The sequence below is a fragment of the Pleurodeles waltl genome, chromosome 1_1 (genome assembly GCF_031143425.1).
Source record: "Pleurodeles waltl isolate 20211129_DDA chromosome 1_1, aPleWal1.hap1.20221129, whole genome shotgun sequence".
Classification (NCBI taxonomy): Eukaryota; Metazoa; Chordata; class Amphibia; order Caudata; family Salamandridae; genus Pleurodeles; species Pleurodeles waltl.
The window spans coordinates 677,499,472-677,523,430 of record NC_090436.1 but is presented as its reverse complement, the minus strand read 5'-3'; the positions used below and the strand labels follow the sequence as shown (position 1 = coordinate 677,523,430).

Genomic DNA, 23,959 nt, shown 5'->3' with positions numbered 1-23,959 from the left:
AGAGAAAAAGAGAAACTACCAGCTTCTTGGACTGCAGAATCGGACTGCATGTCGTGTTGGGCATCAGGGCTTCTGATTTCTCAAAATACTGGATTATTGCTTTTTGAGATTCTAAGCTGCAAAGATTTACTTCAATATTAAAGTGAATTTGCATAAACTATTGTACATTGTATAATACAGTTATTGTTTACACATTGTGCATACGTTTATATAAGGCTGATCAAGTCTTTTCCAGTTTTTACAATACTTTCAGAGTCTCTGAAGCAATTTCCAAACTCAAAAACAATCAACATGACTATAGGGCTTCTTTGTGTTCTGGTGTAGTCTCTTGCCGATAATGGTTTTGATAAACTTGCTCAATTTCCAATCTCCTAATTCTCAAGGGAGCACTTGCTACAGGAAATACGTCTTTCTTTAATGTCTGTTTAGGGTTATCTTGGACTCCCACCCAAATGATAAATCACGCTAATTCTCATTGTCATAAAATATTTAAAAGACAGAGCTTTGTTTTGTTTCATTTAAGCGATTAATCTTTCTTTACCTTGAAATGAAGTTACTTGTTTGAAAATTTCAGAAGAACCCAAACTGGGTTTCTTCACCTTTCTTATTTCCTCTCTTTTACAGGAAATATTGGATCATTGGCAGAAGACAGAAAAGGAGAGCCGGGAGTCTGAAGGAAGCCGACCGGAGGGCGAGGATCACTGGAACTCGACTGGAGGTTGTCCGAACGACAAGAAATGCTGGAACTCGACTGGAAGCTGGTCGGAGAATTAGGAGCACTGGAACTCGACTAGAGGCAGGCTGGAGAACAAAGAACTTGACTTGGACAGGAACTCGACTGGAGGCAGGCTGGAGGATAAGGAACTTGTCTTGACTGGAAACAGGTGATCAGATCAATAGGTACAAAGCCTCAGAATCCCAAGCATCCTTAAGTAATAAAATGTGCACATGTGCCTTTGGGCAGTTGATTACTTGTTACAGAAATTAGCAATTATCCTCCTGATTGTGGCAAATGTTCAGTACAGATCACATTATGAAGAGCACATGCTTTGGCAGTTACAGTTGAAACAGGTGGAAAGGCTGTTGGTTGCTTGTTCATGAAATGAGCAATTATCCTCCTGATTATGGCACATGTTCAATACAGATCACTTTGTGAAGAACACATGTTCTGGCAGTTACAGTTGGAGTAGGTGGAATACAATGTGCGTCAAAAGGCGGTGAGGTGCCCACTAAATAAGTATATTATTCTTATCCGGGTCCTTTATTTTCTAAGGACAATGGGTTTACATCAAGTAAAGCTTACATCAGTGTCAGTGTTGCTCCAAGATCAATTTATTATTTGAGAAAGGCAAAAAAGCATAGACGAAGTGTAGACACTCATAGGTCCGAGGGAATGTAGATTAGGCCAGCCAACATGTGTTTCGCCCCAAAAGGCGCGTAGGCCAGGGCTTTCTCAAGGCTGGGAAGAAAGAAGAAATGACATAAGACTAGATAGTATAATAAAGTCTGGTATAGGTATGTTATAGAAGGTAACGGGAAGCCAAAAAGTTGTGCAAAAACAATTTTGTGCAAAGGAAATTCCAAGAATTCAAGAAAAAGAGATGTGGGGTCTTAAAGAAGCGGTCATGCTATCCCAAAGGTTGATTCGTCAGCTCCAAAAAGGTCAAGGATAGGCCTGTGTCGGGTGATTAAGGGAGATGATAAGAGGACAAATGAACGATTCGAGTATATCAAGAAGTAAAAATATGTGGTAGTAGCAAACATGTTTACTAGTATCCATAGGGATACAAGCCAGCATGAATAATTGTTCACTTAACTGCGAATAAACAATCTTGACTAGACGCCTATTCCAGTGCAATGTATTTTGCTTGTGCACATCTTTGGGAAGCATATAGCATATATATATATATATATACATACACACACACACACACATGAATAGACACACCCTGTGTCAATATCTATAAAACTGAAACCAGAAACGGGAGGAGAAAAAAAAAAAACATCACCAGATCTGCCAATGAGCCTTCACGTTTTTTTCAGCATACGTTTAGATTGCCACAACTGGAATTTGTTGTAGGCTGTCTGCAGCATTTCTTCTAAATGACTTGTCAAATTTGTGCTTAAATACTGCCTTCGTATTTTCTCTTGGAATGGGCAAAGTTTGGTAATTTGAAATCTTTCCAAGTTGGTCTTCATTTTAATAACCTTTTCTTCTAGGAATGGAGTATTAACTGGAAAACAGGACCAGAAGTGCCGAAGCAACTCTCCCACTGCTACATACAGATGTTTCAGTTCAGACTGAATGTCATTTGGCACCATCTGGTTTATGGCTTGTTGTGTTGCACCCTGCATTAAGGCTCCTCCAGGTGACAGGGCTGATATAGTACTGCTAGCAGCACCACTTGAGAGAACCTGAGTTAATTTAGGGAAATAGTCTTCCATTTCTTGTTTAATACTACTAAAAGAATTAATCATATCCTGACTTTTGCATATCTCTGAGACTGAATTGGTGTTGGTCCATGGAAATACCTGTCTGACTTTTTTAAATTCAGTGCAATTGTCTTTGTGTTATTTTTCTGCCCAAGATCTTCATACTCTATGGATTCTTGCAACTTCACCTTCTTTACTGGTGGTTGAAAGAAGTCTGACTCCTTAGAGTTGCCATCTGTACTGCTGGTCTCACTGCATTGATTGTTTTGGGCATCCTCTCTTCTAAGACCAGCAGCGAGAACCATGGCACTGTGATGATTAAAGCGTTTAATTATGGCAGCATTGCTGTTCTCCTTTAACGATTTTGTATTTGATGTAGATGGTACAGAGGAAATGCCATAACCCTCGTCCAATGACTTGTCCTCTAAAGAAGTTAAATCTAGCAAAGGATTTTTCACACCTTGTGATACCATGGTCTTCAAACCTTTGTCATCTAATTTGGCACACTCAGCAAAAAGATCTTTTGAACCCATGTTTAATTGATCCCTGTGAAAATAATGGGATTGGAAGAATCGTGTCCAAAACTCTTTCTCTATCAAGTTGTGTGGTATATTTTCTGCATATTTCAGTTTCACTGCTGTATAAGTTCTGAAGATTGATTCAATTATATCCAATGTCAAGTTATATCTAAGATCATTACAGCCATCAGTTTGGGGACGCACATCAGCCAGAAACACGGCTGATATGCCGGCATCTTGCTTATTGCAAGTGGCAGCAGAGTTATCCAGGGAGTTTAAGGATAAACGATTTGCCCAGAATTCCTCTGCACTGATCACCTGACTGACAACAAGATCTTTATAAAGCTGGAACAAAACTTGATCTTCTTTGAGCATCCTGTTCTTTTCTTCAAGCTCTTTGTTAGCCTTTCTCTTGAAGTTAGGAAGCAGCTGCTGGAGAAGATCCTTTATTGCATCCCTTTCCTTCATTGCAGTACTCTCATTAGAAAAATGGAAGTTTGTAGAATCTCCTGCATGCAGGACAAGCTGAAGTTGGATCTTAGCTTTGCCTTCTGGGCTTATTTTCCGACATTTAGGGGGTCATTCTGACTGCCGCCGGCCGCGGTATCCGCAGGGCCGGCGGGAGCCGCAGAATACCGCTGCGCGGTCACAAGACCGCCGCGGGTATTCTGGGTTTCCCGCTGGGCTGGCGGGCGACCGCCAGAAGGCCGCCCACCAGCCCAGCGGGAAACACCCTTCCACAAGGATGCCGGCTCCGAATGGAGCCGGCGGAGTGGAAGGGGTGCGACGGGTGCAGTTGCACCCGTCGCGATTTTCAGAGTCTGCATGGCAGACACTGAAAATCATGGTGGGGCCCTGTTACGGGGGCCCCACGACACCCCATACCGCCATCCTGTTCCTGGCGGCCAAAACCGCCAGGAACAGGATGGCGGTATTGGGGGTCGGAATCCCCATGGCGGCGCAGCAAGCTGCGCCGCCATGGAGGATTCCCCAGGGCAGCGGAAAACCAGCGGAAAACCGCCGGTTTTCCGTTTCTGACCGCGGCTGTACCGCCGCGGTCAGAATGCCCTTGGGAGCACCGCCAGCCTGTTGGCGGTGCTCCCGCGGTCCCCGGCCCCGCCTTAATGTCCGCATACATATGACTAACAGTGAACCTATCTTTCCCCTCAGGCGCCCAGGCCACTCTTTCTGCCATGAGGTAAAGAGCTCCGTCCTGTTTTTTCTGACGAACCTTCTTTACAATTAGTAACACTTCTTTGGATGATGTTGCAATGATGGCAGGACGGTGAAGGACCATCCGAAAACTCAGCAATGTGCATAATCAACAAGCATTGGGTATAATAAATGAGACACTTAACAAGAATTGGCAATTGCAAACTTGATATTCAAGGATGTAATGAACATGCCCAAATAAATTTGAATTTTGCAAGCAACAGCACCTTACTGTAATTGAGCTCTTGGATGTGCTCATGTACCCACAACAGTTCCCCCCCCCATATGCCGATGTGCTGGTCATGGTTCTATAGAATGTAACTGATTAAATTGTCTCACCAAACGAGGGGTATGAACAAAAGATATGAGTTCCTAAGAACGTTTATAAGGATCATATCCTTTCCAGTCCATAAGATGATACAATTTAACATGGATTTGCTTAGCGTCTAAAATGTGGCATACCTTGTATTTCTGATGCCCATTGACAATGACTGGAGGGAGTGGTGAGTCAGGTCTGGTGTTTGGGTGGTAGGGATTTAACAGAGAAACATGAAATACAGGGCAGCAGGGCAGTCCTTCTTCTGAACCTTCCACAGGTTCACATATGATCTGTAATGGAGTCAGAGAGTACCACCTTTCACCCCCAGTGCCAGCCTTTGTGTAGGAGAATAACCCCAAAACTAGTCCTAGTCAGTTCCCCTGTCTTTCCTGGGTTTGGATCCCAAAAGTCCAGGGAGACAAAAAGAAGGGCAGGCCTGATGTCCTGTTCCTCTGTTTGTGCTGAAGGCACTGCCCTTTGAAGTATAAATGGGGCTAGGTACAGCTCCACTACTAGCCATCTTGCCAGGATGGCCCATACTGCCCACATCCTGACTTCCTTTGTCTCATTGTTTGGCAGTGATACACAGCCCACTACAGCAGAGCCATGTGACTCAGGCAACTGGCAGAAACGCTTAGTTGTTTTAGGCACAAAAATGCCAACTTTATAAAAGTGTCATTTTTTTTATAAATGTATATTTTTATAACTGTAATAGTAAAATTCGACCTTACCACTAGGGAGGATTTTAAATTACAATGAAAAAGAGACAAAAACTATTTTTCTATCTGCTCCCAATTTAAAGTTAGCACTTATTAAATGTAATACAATTGGTAGTTCAGGCTCTGGTCATATCTGGTCTGGACTACTGTGATGTTCTTTATTAAGATGTTACCTGAAGGTAAGTGAATAGGCTTCAGCATGTGCAGAATGAGTTTTCTTGGACACTTCTTGGTCTTCCGAGATGGTAAAAAAAGAGAATTACCCTTAAGGCCCTCTGCTATTGCTATAAGACGCTGTCCAGTGAAGGCCTGGCTTGCTTACAAGCTATGGTTACCCATTATGCACCACAACAAAATCTGAGATCAATTAATGCTAGACTGGCCATGGTTTCAAGATTTAAAAGGTCCAGATTTGATGGCTGTGCTTTTAGCCATTTGGCCCTGAAAGCCTGAAATTTATTATCTTTGGAATTGTGGCTATCCCTCTCCGAGTCGATCTTTAGAAGAAAAATGAAATTTGGGCTGTTTGAATCCAGTTAAAAACTCCTGTCTACATGCATTTCTTTTTTTACTTGTAACTGGCCTCCTAGTGCCTGGACACCTTGTGTAGAATTAGCCATGCACTTTATAAATGGCATTATTATTATTATTATTATTATTATTATTATTATTATTCATAATAATAATGCAACACAGTGTTACCGTGTGGGAAAAATAGGCCTTACAACAGTGAAAAACAAGTTTAGGATTTTCTTTACTGCCAGGACATGTAAAATTTAAACCTACATGTTTATGTTTTTAAATACCATGCACTCAGCCCTTTGAACTGTAAGTGCTTACTTTAGGGGTGATTTCCAAAGTTAAAAAATGAAGGTTTATGCCTGGCAAAGGATTTTTTTTTCCAGGTCAAAATGGGTGTTTAAAAATGCACTATAGGCTACAGTGGCAGTCCTGAGACATATTTTAAAGTGATACTTTGGGGGTAGTAAAATGTATGCTACACACCCACTACTAGCATTTGCTTTACAAGCCTGGGTACATGTAGTACCCCTTAATAGAGTCTTAGAGGTAAACGAAGGCCCATATTTACAAGAAGCTTGTGCTGTCGATGCATCATTTTGTTTTTATCAATCAATCAATCAATCAAAAAATTAGTAGAGCGCGCTACTCACCCGTGAGGGTCTTAAGGCGCTGGGGGGGGGTAGGGAGGGTCACTGATCGAACAACCATGTCTTGAGGTTCTTTCTGAAGATCAGGAGGTCTTTGGTTTTGCAAAGGTCGATGGGGAGGGAGTTCCAGGTTTTGGGGGCGAGGTAGGAGAAAGACCTGCCTCCTGTGGTGGTGCGTTGGATGCAGGGGACTGTGACTAGGGCAAGATTGGCAGATCGGAGGTTGCATGTGGGAGTGTGGAAGTTAACTCTTTCGTTGAGGTAGGTTGGGCCGTTGTTGTGGAGGGATTTGTGTGCGTGGATGAGGATCTTGAATGTGATTCTCTTGTCTATGGGGAGCCAGTGAAGGGATTTGAGGTGTGGTGAGATTCGTTTTTGGCGGGGGAGGCCAAGGACAAGGCATGCGGCTGTGTTCAGGATTCTCTGGAGTTTGCGTTTGAGTGTGGTGCCAGCGTAGAGGGCGTTACCGTAGTCCAGCCTGCTGCTGATGTGTGCGTGGGTGACTGTCATTCTGGTTTCTGGGGGAATCCATTTGAAGGATTTTTTTAGAGTGCAGAGTGTGTGGAAGCAGGAGGAGGTTAGAGCATTGATTTGCTGTGTCATGGAGAGGGAGGGGTCAAGGATGATGCTGAGGTTGCGTGCGTGGTTTGCGGGGTGGGTGCGGTGCCTAGAGTGGTGGGCCACCAGGAGTCGTCCCATGTGGTTTTGTTGGGGCCGAAGATGATGATCTCGGTTTTGTTTGAGTTGAGCTTGAGGTGGTTAGTGGTCATCCAGTTGGCGGTGTCGAGGAGAGCGGCATGTAGGTTGGTTTTGGCGGTGGTGGGGTTGCGGGTGAGGGAGAGGATGAGTTGGGTGTCATCTGCATAGGAGAGGATAGTGATTCCGTGTGCTCGGAGGATGATGGCTAGGGGGATCATGTAGATTTTGAAGAGTGTGGGGCTGAGGAGGGACCTTTGGGGGACTCCGCAGGTGATCTTGGTAGTGTTGGAGTGGAAGGGTGGAAGGCGGACTCTCTGGGTCCAGTCGGTGAGTAAGGAGGTGAGCCAGTCTAAGGCTTTGTGATGAATTCCTATGTTGTGGAGACGTGTGCGGAGTGTGTGGTGGCAGACAGAGTCAAAGGCTGCAGAGAGGTCTAGGAAGATGAGTCGCCTTTGTCAACCTTGGTCCTGATGCCGTCAGTGCATGCGATGAGGGTGGTTTCTGTGCTGTGGTTTTTGCGAAACCTGGATTGTGAGGGGTAAAGAGTGTTGTTTGCTTCGAGGAAGTGGGATAGGTGGGCGTTGACTACTTTCTCGGCAACCTTGGTGGGGAAAGGGAGGAGGGAGATGGGGCAGTAGTTTGAGAGGATATCTGGGTCGGCTTTTTTTTTTTTTAGGAGAGCAGTGATTTCTGCGTGCTTCCAGGCATCTGGGTAGGTGGCGGAGCCGAAAGACGAGTTGATTATCTTGTAGAGTATGGGGGCAATGGTTGGGTTAGCTTTGTTGTAGATGCGGTGTGGGCAGGGGTCGGAAGGGGAACCGTAGTGGATGGAGTTCATGGTTTTTTCAGTTTCTTCGTATGTGGTGGGGGTCCATGTGGAGAGTGTGGTGGGGTCATGAGTGGGGGTTGGGTTGGGTGAGTGAGGGGTGTGTGTGGTGGGTGTGTGTGGTATGAAGCTGTTGTGGATGTCCAGGATTTTGTGGAGGAAGTGGTTGGAAAGGGCGTCACATAGGGGCTGTGTGTGTGTTGGGTTTATGTTGCTGGCTTTGGGTTTGGCAAGTTCATTGATGACGGTGAAGAGTTCTTTGCTGTTTTGAGAGTTGTTGTCAAGGTGTGACTTGTAGTGATCTCTTTTGGCAGTGCTTATGAGTTGGTGATGTGTGCGAATGGTGGTTTTGAGGGTGGAGAAGTTGGTTGTGGAAGGTTCTAGTATCCATATTTTCTCAGCTTGGCAGCATTTGAGCTTGGAGTCTTGGAGTTCAGGGGTGAACCATGGGGCGTTCTTGATGTTGCAGGTGGCGATGTGTTTTCTGAGGGGGGCTAGTGTGTCTGCGCAGGTATTGATCCATTTGGAGAGGTTGTGTGCTCCTGTGTTGGGGTCGTTGGTGTGGGGGGGTTATGGGCCAGTTGGGAGTTTAGTCGTTCTGTGGGGATCTTGTCCCACATACGGTAGGGTGTGGTGTGTTGATGGTTGTGTGTGAGGGGTTTGGTGAAGGAGAAGTGGACGCAGTGGTGGTCAGTCCAGAGGAGTTCGGTGGTGTGGGTGTAGGCTATGTGTTGGCTCGCGGTGAAAATTGCGTCAAGCATGTGTCCTGCTGAGTGGGTGGGTGTGGTGACCAGTTGTGTGAGTCCGAGGTTGGAGGTTGGTGAGGTTGTCTATGAGGGAGGTAGTGTTGTGGTCTTGTAGGTTTTCTAAGTGAAAGTTGAAGTCACTGAGGATGATGTAGTCTGTGGAGGTGAGGGCGTGCGAGCTGATTCTGTCGGCGATCGTGTCGCAGAAGGTGGGGCTTGGTCCGGGTGGTCTGTAGATTAGTGTGCCTCTGAAGGTGGAGTTGTTGTTAATGTGGATGAGGAAGTGCATGTGTTCAGTGTTGTCGATAGTGTCTTGGGAGCTGGTGGTGACTTTGATGGTGTCTCTGTGTAGGATGGCGATGCCACCGCCTGGCCTGTTGGGGCGGTCTTTGTGTTGGAGTTTGTATCCCTTGGGGGTGGCTATAGCTATGTCAGGTTCTGAGGAGGGGTTGGTCCAGGTTTCCATGAGGAAGGCGATGTCAGGTGAGTGTGATGTGATGAGGTCCCAGACTTCTATGGCATGTTTGTGAAGGGAGCGGATGTTGAGGAGCAGGCAGTTGAGGTGGTTGTGGTGGGTGGCATTGGTGTGGTGCGTGAGGGTGTTGTTGCGGGGTGTGTTCTGGTTGTGGGCTGGTGTGCTGTGGGGTTGGTTGGTGGGGCAGGGTGGGTGAGACTTGTGTTGGGGTGTTGTGTTTGTTGAAGGTGGGGTCGCTATGGTTGGTGTGTGAGGGATGAGGAGTAGGAGAAGTGACAGGTGTGACAGGTGAAGGGGCCATGAGTGTGTGTGGGGCTAGATGGGGTGTATGTGGGGCGGGGGCCTGGGTTGAGAGAGTGGAGGGTGATGGGGGAGTAGGTGTGTCTGAGGGGGCCAGGGGGACTGGCGCTGGGCGCTGTCTTGGCGCGGACGGGCACAGACGGGCTTGCCTTTGACGTGCCTTTGGCATGCTAGCGGCACGCCCGCTGCGCGCGGCCGCCATGGCTGCCATAAGAGGAGGGGAGGGTGGGGTGGGAGTGGCAGCTGGGAGGAGGGAGGGCTTGACGAATGAGAGGGCTGGGGGGAGGGGCCGCAGGGGGCGCAGCGGCGGGAAAAAAGGCAGAAAGGACGGTGAGAAGGAGGGGGGAGGCAGGAGGGGCCGCAGGGGATGCAGCGGCGAGGAAAAAAGGCAGAAAGGATGGTGAGAAGGATGGGGGAGGCGGGAGGGGCTGCAGGGGACGCAGCGGCGGGGGAAAAAAAGGCCGAAAGGATTGTGAGAAGGAGGGGGGAGGCGGGAGGGGCCGCAGGGGATGCAGCGGCGGGGAAAAAAGGCAGAAAGGAGGGTGAGAAGGAGGGGGGAGGCGGGAGGTGCTACAGGGGATGCAGCAGTGGGGAAAAAAGGCAGAAAGGACGGTGAGAAGGAGTGGGGAGGTGGGAGGGGCCGCAGGGGATGCAGCGGCAGGGAGAAAGGCAGAAAGGATGGTGAGAAGGAGGGGGAGGCAGGAGGGGCCACAGGGGATGCAGTGGCGGGGAAAAAAGGCAGAAAGGACGGTGAGAAGGAGGGGGAGGCGGGAGGTGCCGCAGGGGGCACAGTGGTGGGAAAACAGGAGAAGAAAACAGAATGGAGGTGGCGTGGATGGCGGAGCGGGGAGCGACCTGTCTGCAGAAGCAAAAGAAGCACTTTTACACAGTGATAGCGCAGTTACTGCTCCATTTTTACAAAGTGGCACATTTGTAGAAATGCATAATGTTTCGTACCTGTGCATCATTATTAACCTGTGCTACAACCTGTTGCGTTAGGTTCAGTTAATCATATGCAGGGTGAGTGTTTCCACTTAAAAACCAAAGCTGACTGACGCACCCATATTTACAAGAATCTTTGAAAGTGACGCATTGCAAGAAAATGAAATGCAGGTTTCGAAATGCATCAAGAACCCTGCACATCCAAAATCCAGGTTTTAATATTACACATTGGCACTAGTACATAAGCAGAACTTGCAAAAAACACTCTGGCAAGCTCAATCACACCATGGAGGTACTACTACTCCACCTCGGCGCACCAATACGAAGACAGGCACACCACCTCCACCACCATAGAGGCAGCGAAGGAGAAAGGAACAGATCTACTGGCAAAGGACTGCCCTCCTTGACTTTAGGGAGGAGAAGGTCATTGCTCTTTACAGGCTCAAGAGTTGATTGTCCAGCTCCTGCACCAAATTGAAACAAGGCTGCAGGCAGCATCAGAGAGGTCCTCCACTATCCCTCTACAGGCCAAGCTGATGCTTTTATTGCACATGCTGGCATCTGGCTCATTCCAACCCACCACAACCAGAGTGGCAGGAATTTCGCAGTCATCATCTTCTGAATTCCTCCCCTCCATCCTTGATTCCATGATCAGCCTCACTCTACAGTACCTTATGTTCCCCAACACCCAGCAAAAACAACTGGGAAACAAGCAGGGCTTCTACACCATTCCTGGTTTTCCACATGTGTTGGGGGCAATGGATTGCACACCTGTGCAACTGGTGCCTCCTGTAGCTACAGCCCACCTGGACCGCAGTCGCAAGCACACATCATTCATCAATGTGCAGGTAATAGTGAACTATCAATGTGCTCGCAAAGTACCCGGGTAGCACTCATGATGCCTTCATTTTCAGGTGTTCCATCATCAAAGAGCGCTACTAGAATGGGACATAAGGGAATGGGCGACTGGTTGATAAGCACATAACCAAAATCATGACAGAAAAACTTGGTGCTCAATTTAGTCATATTTGGGTTGAATGAGTGAGGCATTGCATATGTAGCAGGTGTGTGCCTCATACTTGTAAACTCACATATGGTGCATGTGCAATATAACCCTAGAGCTCACACATGTGCAGACCTTGAAAACTACTGTGGCCCTCACGTTCAAGAAGCCAGTCTAGTACTGCTGGGGTGGGTGCTGTGTTGAAAAATAAATAATGACTTTGTAAATTTGGCACAGCGATTTTGGCCTCTTTGGGCAACATTAGTGTAAAAGAAATTACACTAACGGGGTGCAAGGAGGCGTTAGGGGCTCTTAAATTCGCCCTAAAGTGTCATGAGCCTACCTTGTTTATCCTTATGCAGGGAACTTTCTCAATGGCATCATAACAAGTGAGTCGAAAATGGAGGCGCACCTGCACCATGATGTAAGGGGCCATGTGTTCATGCCATTCACCAATCTGTGATAATGCGCATGCAAAAGAAACACAAATGTACTTTATGTCATCCAGATGACGCTTTCATGATCATTTCAGTTAATGCAGGGCAGTGCAGCTAAGTGACTCCCTGTGTTGCCACATGGAAGCAACTTGGAAATGATGCCCTGTGTGTGCTTCCAAATGTTGGAAAGATAAATAGCAATGCAACTACATCTAAAATACTGTATACCAATACTGTGTGCAAGGAAGGCCTGCCATTGTTGCTATCTGTGTGTCTACAAGTAGCTTTCATGGTCATACGCCTTGTCATGTATCCAATACCATGGACAAATAATAAGTCAAAAATAAATATAGCATACCCAGCCATGTGCACCCTGGAAAAGTAGCTCTCTTACATCATTTTGACTCATCTGCAATCCTGTGTCTGATTAATATTGCCATCCAAATAACAAATCCAAAATGTCAGACAAGTCTTCCCAAAGTGAACCAAGGTAGTCCCCTTTGCATAAGGTTTAGTTCATACACCAGCCAGCCAGGCATTCACCATGTCTACAATTTGCATGTCTAGGTGCAATGCTGGCCATTCTCTCCAAATTCCAATGGTAAACACACAACAATGCATCATGCAAAAAAACCAGCAACACTGCCCCCAATAAGTGTGGCAGGGTAGTTTTGAGAGTCTCACAGTTGTATTGCATAGCACACAATTCTAAATCATCCCTCATGTTTGGTATTGTCAGCACAGTAGACACAGTGCCTTGCCATGTGTAGACTGTCATGTAGCTTGATGACATGCACTTTGAAAACCTCTGACAGTAGCTAATGTATAACAGCGAGTACTCCTGCCACATCCATATATGTTAGCATAAATGGGACAACGTCATCAGCATTTGTTGCATTTGTATCCTTATGACATGTATGAGGTCATGATATGTCAACATAACTTTAAATAGAAAAAAATAAATTGAAGTGTGCTAGAAGTGCCAGCTCTATTGCAAAATTGACATCCAAAAGAGACCAGACTTGCCATCGGCATGGCATTGTCACTCACAATTTAGAGAAATAGTAAGTGTAACACCAAGTCAACTACACGTGTTTCTACAGTGTCAGTCCTACCAATGTTTTAAGTGTGTGTATGTCAATCAGTGTCATTACACCCCCATTACTGTGCAAAACATTAATGAGTCCATCAGGAAATAAAGCAGTATGTAAAATATATTGGGCATAGCACACATGATGAACATCATCTGATTGTTCCTCTCCTATCGTTACAGCTGACCATGGAGGTCATAAACTTCCTGGGCTACACTGCATGGTGTCAATGCTTAGCCTGCATGGGAATCTATGATTGTGCAGGAAATGTAAGATAGGTGTGCCATTCCAAGTGCAAAATGCGCTTGTCCTTAAAATATAGCCCTGTGTAACACTTTACTCTGCAACCCCCATTACAATGCAACTCCAGCCTAACCCTGGTTTCAATGTGTGTATTTCAAAAGATCAATGCAGGATGCAACTCTTGTAAGCTGTGTGATTTGTTAACAATGTGAAATGTCCAACATAGGTTATGGGCTTATTTGAAAGTTCTATGCACCACTGGTGCATCATGTTTTGTGATGCACCAGCAGTGCAAACTGCATGCTCATATCACATAGTGCGAACATGATTGGCACAAAATGGTTTCTAAAGTGAATCTCAGGAGAGGATACCACCAATTGCTGTTAGCGCACACATTGAGAGCAATCAGCAGTTTCTCAACTCATGTGGACCTGAGATGATACAAGCACCTCAGTTTTGAACCGAAGGGTGCTGAAAAGACTTTCTGGTGTCCTCAATGTTCAGGACATTCACTCTGCACCTGCCACAACCAGCGTCACTCTAGTACAGAATTTTTTGGGGATGGTTATGAAGTACTGCCATAATTTCATCCCCAATCTTACCTCTCTCTCTCGGCCATCCTTTGAGAGCTGACTAAATCCAAAAATATCTAGGAATGGGTCCCCTCACAAGATAAGGCTCTCCAAGAAACCAAAGATGCACTTTCTGAGAACACAACAATGGCCTGTTTTGACCCACACCTCAAATCTGAGTGGTCTGTGGATGCTAGTTCCACAGGTCTTGGGGTTGGGATCTTGCAAAATCAAGGCAACAGTGAATGGGCCCTGGTAGCATATGGCAGTTGTGCCTTGCCCGAAAAGGAGCAATGGTATTCCCATAATGAGAAGGAGGCTATCACAATTCACTGCTGGTGTTGGTATTTCATTTCTACCCCTAAGGACACCCATTTATGATTCATACTGATTATAAATCCCTCATCCCTCTCCTGACCAGGTCCTCCTCCAAGCTGCCTCAGAGGATTGAAAACTGAAACTTCAGCTTCATGAACACTGTTTCTCGATGGGCTATAGGCCAGGGAATCAGAACCTGGCACATTATCTCTCCAGCCATGCCAGACCTGCCACTGTGGGTGAAGAATCATAAGCAGAGGAGGTAGATGAATATGTGAAGCTGTTGGTTGAAAGATTGCGACTATTACCCATCTCTCTATCAGATCTCATCGAAGATACGAAAGATGAGTGCCTCCAGCTGGCAAATACGGTGATGGCATCTTTCAACTAGGACAAAGTGATCAGATATCTGTCCCTTCTCAACCACAGAGGCAGGACAGAGCCTAGCCTCCCTACAGCATGTCCGTAATGAGTTAGCTGTTTCTCTGGAAGTTTTCTTGCTGCGCAGGCCTTGTTTAGTTATCCAGAGAAAACTTCAACAACGTGTGGTGGATTTGGGCCATTCCGTACATCAATGCGTCATAAAAACAAAGTCCAGATTCTGGTGCAAAGTATGATTTCCACGGCCTCGACTGTCTGGTAGAACAAACTGTCAAACAACGCTCCATGTGCCAAGTAGCCCGTCTTGCTAAGTCAACAACAACCATCTGAAGTACTGGGTTTTTCAGAACCCAGTGGTGCCAGGGAACACACCCTAAGACTTCGAGTCCTTCCTGTTTCAGACTACAGAAACACAGAGTCTTCTTGGTGAAGTCAAAGATCTTGTTTATTGGCTGCAGCCAGTAACAGGTATCCTAGAAGTACAACACGGTGTATATTCTCAGGAGACTGCTCCTCTTGCAAAGCTAACCTTCTCTTTTATACAAAATATTATGCTTTAGGCAAACATTCCTTATTTTACAGTTGACCATTCACATATTTTCACTACAAAGAAATAGCAGGTTTATGATGACAAGCCCATATTCCAGTTTGTCCAGCCCTCAATCAATTACCCGGCAAGGCTTAGTACTTTCATCAGATATCGATGGACCCCCAATATAAATGGGCACCTCCTCCTTGTAAAGCAAGTCATAAAGAAAGAAACAGAGACAGGTGTGTGTAAGATTAGGCATGGTTTGTGTGTGATGAAAGGTTTATGATGTGTTGTGCCTTGATACTAATCTCATTCGGCCACTGGGAAAGAAACTGGCCGAACAGGTTTGGCTTCAGGCAGTGGAGTCAGCTTGCCCAGGTCACAGAGGAGTCAGCAAAGGTGTACGTGTCCTTCAGACTCGTTTTCAGCATTAGACATTGGCCTATGTGAGGGCAATCACAAAATGGCTGTCGTTTAAATGGAACACGAGGGTTCAAGACGGAAACTCTGATATTCGGGTGATTTCGTTACCCGAATATGAATACAATGCTTGTGCATACTATTCTAATCATTCTTGGTCTGCTGATACCAAAATCGTTGTGATACGACGATGTTTATAACACGGGTCCAGAATTTTCAGTACCACAGACCCTCCTTTTGCCCTTACATAGGCAATAACCTATACTCACGCTAATCTGAGTCCAGGTCTATATTCATAAAGTCGTTGAGATGTTGCTGTAGCATCATCCTATTACTTAGCTCGTCCCTTGATACAGGTTTCCTTACACACGATGTAGCACAGAGGCCACATATTGCAGGAGCACACTGTACACACAGACAGGACAGGAAAAGAATGGCTAAGATCATCCCAATGACTACCAGAGTCTTCCATCCCCAGGCGGATATCAGCTCCCAGAACCACCCCATCAATGACCAATCTCCTTTATCCAAGTGAATAGATTCGGAGATCTTATGCAGTTTGGAAATGGCCTGGTAGACTGTCGGAGCGCTATCTGGGATGAAAACACAGCAACTTGATTGGATCACTTTACATACCCCACCTCGGTCTGCAAGTATGACGTCTAATGCGACGCTGTTCTGAAGAGTCATAAGTCGATCCGACTGGAGCTCAGCAGTCAAATTAACAAGGGCACCGGTGGTTTCAACTACTGTGGATTCAACCACCCTTGTCAATTGCCTTATGTTCCTGCTGTTAACCATAGGGCCCCAAAACGGCAGAATACCCTTTGCGAAATCTCCAAATTCTTGTCCTGTAGTGTCTTCTTTACTTATGACACCTCTAACTATCCTTGTCTTATGGTAATCTGCTGCGGCCGTGTAGGTGGGAGGTAACAGGAATGAAACAAAACATGTGCCTGAGAAGTCAGGGGGCAACCATGTATAGGCTCTATTATGGCAGATGAAATAGGTACCCTTAGCTGCTAAGAACGAAGGAGAAGTCTGAGACGCAAAAACATATATTTCAGTGCAGATACTTTTTCCTAACTGAGCTCTGGGATTCTTGCCAATACCTTGCAGACATAGGGGACCCTGATGGGGTACAATCCAAATCGGGGAGGATCTCTTTGCTCGCTGGTTCCCACTCAGAGTAACTCCATATCCTATTATGTTCCATCCAATATATGCTAGTGTCTCATCTCTCGGGATAGTCTCATAGGAAATATCTTCCCTAATCATATCTACTATACCCTTAGCTGGAGCACTATTCTTTAGGATTATCTTTCACAGAACGTAGGGGGTTGGCTTCATACGCGTATATGAACACCGTTCTATATGCCCATACAGAACCATTATGGCTGAAAGGCAGGACCAGATAACGGATACCTTTATCAGTAATATGGGGCATAAGACCACACACCCAACAGTTAGTTGTGTTCACTACTAATTGGTGTTGGTGTAGAAGCTGAATGAATGAATTGTTGACAAATTCTAATCTTCTGGCAGACTCGTGTTCAGGCAGGGGGTGAAAAGAATGCGAGGAAACAGTAGAAGGAGGTATGGGCTGTGTAATGGGTGCAAATGTCACTTGAAAAGAGAATAAAACATATCCTATTAAAAACGTCATTACACTAAGCAACATGAAAATACATAATATCAAAAATTGTTTCTTTGTCATTATTATACCCATTCTGGCTTTAAAGTCCATCTGTCTGGCAGGTCTCTCATTCTTGAAAAACTCCATCCTCTCTAATTGCTGCTCGTGGTGGTAGGGTGTTCTATGCTAGGGAATGCTTCTGTCAGTCTAGGGCAACTCACTTAGACCGACCAGAACTGTCGACCTAACGTCTTCAGCTGCACTCCAAAGACTTGGGCAACCACGACCCTACAGCTGAACCCGGATGGCGGTTCGAAAAGAAAAAAAACAAAAATAAGAAAGTTTCTCAGATGAGAGAGCCGCACTTTAAAAAAATAGCAAAGGAACGGGAAAAAAATTATTTGTCCTTAGTTCTTGGTCTCAAATTATAACGGCTTTTTCCAGGTACTGTCTGGTTCTGGAACAAGAGTTCAGGCTCTGTAGTGTTCAATCGAATTGACGGTGGCACAGCTTCTTGCAAATTATTGTCACTTTCTTGTTCAGAAATTGTTCCTTTTACACGTGCATCGCTAAATTGCAAAAAACGAGGCACAGTCTCAGAGTCAGCGATCCCCTCCTGGTCCCACCGGTCGTACGGTAGAGGAAAAGGGACCCTCTTGCAGTGTACGCCATGGATCCAGTTCTTTTTCCCTTCCACTTGAACAGCTGATCTTGTTGAGAGAAGGACGAGGTAGGGGCCGGTCCAACGGGGCTGGTCATTCTTTGTCCGCTGGAAGTTCTTGACCAGTACCCAGGATCCAGGATCGATAAGATGTCCTGGAGCTTCAGAGACCTGAGGCAGAGTATCGTGAACCTGTTGGTGTAGAACACGCAATTTAGCCGTCAATTCATACAAATAATCAAGCAGTACAGGGTGTTCGATCTCACTGAATTTTGTTGGTCTTGGCACTCCCCATATGTTGGCCGGGCGGCCGAACACAATTTCATAGGGACTAAGTCCCACTCGCGAATGCACAGTCATTCTTGTTGATAGGAGTGCTAAAGGCAGAGCGTCAGGCCATTTAAGACCAGAGCTCGCTTGTATCTTTGCCAACTTCAGTTTTAGCGTGCCATTATAGCACTCTACTAGTCCAGCTGATTGGGGGTGATTTGCAGCGTGGAATTTTTGCTGGATACCTAGCCCTCCACATACTTTTTTCATCACTCGACCCACAAATTCACTCCAGACCATTCTCGGCATTCCAAACCTAGGGAAGAATTCTTTGGCAAGGGCTTTAGCTGTGGATAAGGCAGTGTTGTCTTTTAAGGGATATGCTTCTACCCATCTTGAAAAGGCACAAACAACAACGAGTACGTATTTCAGATTGTTGCATCTTTCCATGTGGATGAAATCTAGCTGCAAAACCTCGAACGGATACGTTGGAGGCGCAACATGACCAGCTGGAGTTGGGGTTCCCCTACCAGGATTGTATTTCAGACACACCATGCAATTCTTGACCACATTCTCTGCACATTTAGGAATTCCAGCATTTTGCCATACTGGAGCCAACAACTTCCAAATCCCTTTCACACTGATATGGGCCATTCCATGAGCCATTGTCACCACTGCAAGCACATACGCATCGGGTAACAACCATCGCTGATGTTCTGACAAGTCAACCCAACAACCATTTTCATCCAATTTACCCGTACTTTCTTTCCACACACTCAACTCTTTCTCTGAAGCTTCAGCTTGAAGAGACTTCACACCCTCTATCGTATCTTCACATATTCCAACGTCACCAACCCATCTTGCGGGGCCTGCAGCATACATTCGATTCATCACATCTTTTGCTGTTTCTTTTGCGATTTCATCAGCAAATGCATTGCCACGACCGACATCATCAGTAACCTTCTTGTGTGCACTGCATTTCACAATCGCAACTTGTAATGGCAAGGTCAGTGACTCAAGAAGCTCATTCACCAACTGACCATGCTGAATTTTAGTTCCATGCGAAGTCAGGAACCCACGTTCTTTCCACAATCGTCCAAAACTATGGGCCACACCAAACGCATACTGGCTGTCGGTATATATGATCACTTTCATTCCTTTCGATAACGCACACGCTCTCGTAAGTGCAATCAGCTCTGCTGCTTGAGCTGAATTATGTGGTATACGTGCAGCTTCAACAATCGTATGCAAAGTTGTGACAGCATATGCTGCAGTCGTATCACCATTCGGAAGCTTGAAGCATGAACCATCCACCCATAAGGTACCATCACACTTTACAAGAGGAGTATCTTTAAGATCTACTCTCCCTTTCGTTTCTTCTTCTGTCCTAAGAAAACAATCATGTTGTTCAACATCATCTGTTTCTACTGAAATTGGCAATAACGTGGCTGGATTCAACGTATTGCACCTCTTTATGTGCACATGACTCACTAACAGTGTCAACTCGTAACCTGACAATCGAGCACTAGTTAAATGCTGTGTCTTGGTCCTGTTTAACAACGTGTCCACTGCATGTGGAACCATCGCAATCAACATATTATTCATCACTAACCCAGCAGACTGTCGAATAGAAACAGCTGCTGCCGCTGTGGCTCTCAAGCAACTCGGCAATGCTTTAGCTGCCGGATCCAAAGTTGACGAAAAATATGCGCATGGGCGCTGCTTGTCTCCAAAAGACTGTGTCAGCACTGACAATGCACAACCCTCTTTCTCATGGACATACAGTGTAAAGGGCTTACTGTAGTCGGGGGTACCCAACACAGGAACCGAACAACAATGCATTACGCAATTCGGAAAAACTTTTCTGACAATCTTCAGACCACGGAACGGGGTTTGGTGTATCTTTATAGGTCAATGCTACCAAAGGTTTGGCCAGCAAAGAAAAATTCGGTATGCATTTTCTGCAGTATGATGTAATGCCCAAGAAAGCACGTACTTCTCTCTGTGTCCTTGGCACACTCAATTTTGCAATTGCCTGAATTCTTTCTGAGGTCAGTTTCCTTCCCTCCTTCGATAAGAGATGACCTAAGTTGGTCACTTCTTGTCGACAATATTGCAGTTTTGAAAGGGACACTTTGTGAGGTAAATCAGACAAATGACGCAACAAAAACAAGGTGGCTTCTTTACAAATCTCTTCAGTATCTGTAGCGACTAGTAAATCATCAATGTACTGAATAAGGGTAGCGCCGTCAGGTAAAACAATTGCATCAAGCTGTGTTTTTAAAGCCTGACTATATATTGATGGACTTTCACAGTAGCCTTGTGGAGCGCGTTTGAAGCGGAAACTTCGGCCTCCTAAACTGAATCCAAAAATATCCCTGCTCTCCTCTGCAATCGGGATGCTGAAGAAAGCATTCATTAAGTCAATCACCGAGAACCAGGTGGCGGAAGCTGGAATCATAGTCAATATGGCAGTGATATCAGGAACAACTGGAAACTGTGGCACAACTATTTTATTTACCTCTCTAAGATCAATCACGAGCCTGTAAACGTAAACAGGTGGCTTAGAGGGGTCAGTACGTTTCAAAACAGGCAGAACAGGACTATTACAAACGTTGCCTCTTGTCTCTTCAATTACATCTTTTTCAATTAAATCATAAATGATCGCTAGCAACGCCTTTTCACCTTCACTAGAGATCTTGTATTGTTGAATGCGTGGTAATTTAACATTGGCTTTCAATGTCACAACATAAGGTGGTATTTCCAAAAGACCCACGTCATTAGGACCAGTAGCTCAAATGGTATCAGGAAGAAACGACAATTCGGTCGGAAGTTTATCCTTCGACAAATACATTGGAGAGACCATTTTCCTACCCAGTGTAAGTTGTACTCCTGAAGGAGAACAATATAATGTTGCATACAATCTTTTCAACAAATCCAATCCTAACAAGTTTTCACCACAACCTGTCGTCAGATTAAGGGGTGCTTCCAATTCACAAGGTCCTACAGAAAGGGACATAGGACTAGAAATCGGGTTCCTAACCGGGGCGCCAGAAAAACCTACTGAAACATTCATCTCGCCAGACAAAGGTGCGCCAGGGAGTTTTGAGTGCATAATAGAACTCTTTGTAGCACCAGTATCCAACAGAAAAGGCTCCGACACACCTGAGGTAATCACCTTAACATAAGGTCCATTCTGATCCACTGGAACTAAAAAAACTCCCTCTCTTCGTCTTTGGCTGTCCTAGCAATTATTACCTTCCACATTCTCATCTTCTGCATAGTAGTCGTCAGCATCGTACTGAGCCGTCCTACCAGACGCGTTATGTTGCTGGTCAAAACTATTCATTGAGTTTTGAGACGGAAAGGAATGCGTGTTCTGGGGGAAACTTCCACGTCCTCTACCTCTAGGAGCTTGTTGAACACCTCGACCTCTTGCGCCAGAAGCACCATTCGTACGCTGTAACAAAATAGGACAACTATACTTGAAATGACCCTCTTCTTTACAATATGAACACTGATTGGGACCTACAGGAACACATGGTTGAGAAAACTCGAACCTTTGCGAGTTTCTCTGGAACTGTTGAGGTTGCTGATAGTTACTCTGACCACCACGTGGCGGATACGCCTGTTGTAAAAGAACCTTCGTCTTTAATTCTTTAGTTTTCTTGTCTGCTCTATCCTTCTCATCTTTTTCCCTATTTTCGTAGTACTGTGCAGTAGCCAATATTTGTGCTGAAGAGGAAACGGCCCAAGAACTCTCTGAATCCTTCAATTTCTTACACAGCTCTGCAAGCAAATTATGCACAAACTTGTTGACGAACAACCGTTGACCACCTTCTGTACTCATATCTTGACCACTGTGGTCAATAAACGTTTCCTCAAACCTGGTGAAGAAATCAGACACTGTTTCATCTTTCTTCTGCTTACACGCAGACAATTTATCCCAATTCACACGCATCGCAGGCATTAAAGTCTTCATGTAAGTAATGATCCTAGCAGGCAGTTCTGCTACCAAAGGCTCAGGCTTGGCACCACCAACTTGTCTATCATTTGCAGCACTAATATTAGCCCATGAGTCACCTAACTCTTGTGCATGATCTGTATGGCGAATCAATCGCCACAAAGGCTGTGGAACAACATTCCCAAATAACATTTCTATGTCGGCTAAATTCATAATGCATGAGTCTGCAGTCTGTGATAATTCCTTATAATACCCTGCAGGGTTTTTACGGGGATCAGGCAAAGTCTGCTTAAGGGCTAAAACTTCAGCTCGCTTCCACGGAACATGTACCCAAACACGCTGAAAATGAGCTGGGACAGCATCAATTTGATTAGCAACATCAGCCGCAACGGCGTCCTTCCATACCGGAGGGACTTCTCTCATTGGGTACTGTTGCACCTTTTTTTTAACAGAGGAGTCATGTTGGAACAATGACTGAGAAGGATCCTTATTCCTAAAGGACAACAACGTCGCAACTGCTGTCTCAACATCCGAACCCACAATCGTGCCCTTTGCAAACTCAAACCGTACACGGCACAAATTAGGCGGATTTGTTTCCAAATCATTATCTTCCAATTCCTCACAAAGGAAAGCACAAATTTTCTCAAAAACATATCTTTGTTTCGGTGCTTCCCATTGGCGGAAGACATCCATAACAGACTCTACATCGTATCTTATAGGGTAAACAACCCATTTATGTGCCATACGGTCAAACATTTCTCTCTCTTGAGAATTAGGCAGTTGACTACGCGACTGCTTACGCTCCGAATCTGGGGTCACACCAGATGACCCAAAGAGAGGAAATATGAGGCTGGCAACAGTATCTGTCATTCTCTGTCGGACAGAAGGAGAAGTTGATGAAAGAACAGGAGGAAAAACAGAGGGAGGCAAGGCAGACGCAGAAGCAGACGCAGAGGCAGTATCAGGAAGAACACCAGAAGAGGAAGTCGATGTAGTACATAAAGTCGCAGGAGGTACAGATGGAGCAGGTAGCGAAGTCGGCGGCCCTTGAAGGGGCTGCGCCATAGTAGTAGGAGCCAACTGAAAAGGAGCTGGCGGCTGTGGAAGAACCTGAGGCACAATAACCGGAGGTTGCACAGCTAAAGGTTGCGGAGGTGCTGTAGCATTCTGCGCATAAGGGGGTGGCGAACTCAACAAGTGTGACATTAAAGGATCTTTCTCAAGTTCTTTTGCTGCATCTTGCTGAAGAAGCGGAAGAACTGGATAACATTTATCGGTCACCATTTTACGTTTCCTGTGCAACTGCTCATTCATCTGTTCTTCTTCATCATCTTTAAACTGCATGGCAGCTTGCATTATCGAGATACCCTCTTCCCTCTTATTTCTCTTTGCTAATTTAATTTCCTTCTGTTTGGATTCCTTACGCCATAGGCGGAAAGAGTCAAACATCGCCGGCTTTCTTCTTAAAAAGTTTAACCTCCAGATTATTCAGAATCTCTGTGTCAAAACTACCATATTGGGGCCATTTTAAAACACCATCTTTCCTGGTGTATCGGATCCATACTTCATTATATGTGAGGGGGCCTATGCCATGTTTCACATATAGTTCATAGGTTGGAGTTCCAATCGGAGGAACCGGACACGAGTCCTCCAATCGGGAATCCCTATTATAACCAAGACAAAACAAATTTCCATATCTGCTAAGACCAGGCATCTTCGCTCTCTAGTCTAGCTTCAAACTTCAAAGGATTATCGAATACGATAGTCTCGTGAATACACAAATCCCTCGGCTTTGGTACTTGCAAGTTCCAAATCAAAGATCCAAAGGGGATACCAAGCTAAGAACCAAACTAAGGACTGGGAGACGCTCCACTTATACTTAACTGAGGTATCGATGACGTCACCAGAAGACTCGTTTATCGTTTCGCTCTACCAAATCATCAAGGGTCCAAAACAGGGCGATAGTCAGGGCAGCAGTCCTTCGTAGCCGTCGGAAAGCGGGGAACCTCGCAGCAAAGACTTTCGGACCACGTCGACATACAGGGGTCGATGAAGTGGCGGCCTCCCTCCAGA

At 45.6% G+C, this 23,959-nt stretch overlaps 1 protein-coding gene across 1 annotated transcript; it reads right to left on the bottom strand.

Annotated features, from left to right (window-relative positions):
• Positions 1 to 2,028: 2,028 nt before the first annotated feature.
• Positions 2,029 to 4,248, bottom strand: LOC138300520 (general transcription factor IIH subunit 1-like). Its single transcript, XM_069240029.1, is given in 3 exon segments — positions 2,029 to 2,489; positions 2,492 to 3,525; positions 4,076 to 4,248. Coding segments are annotated over 3 exon segments (1,668 nt in total).
• Between the last annotated feature and the right edge of the window lie 19,711 nt (positions 4,249 to 23,959).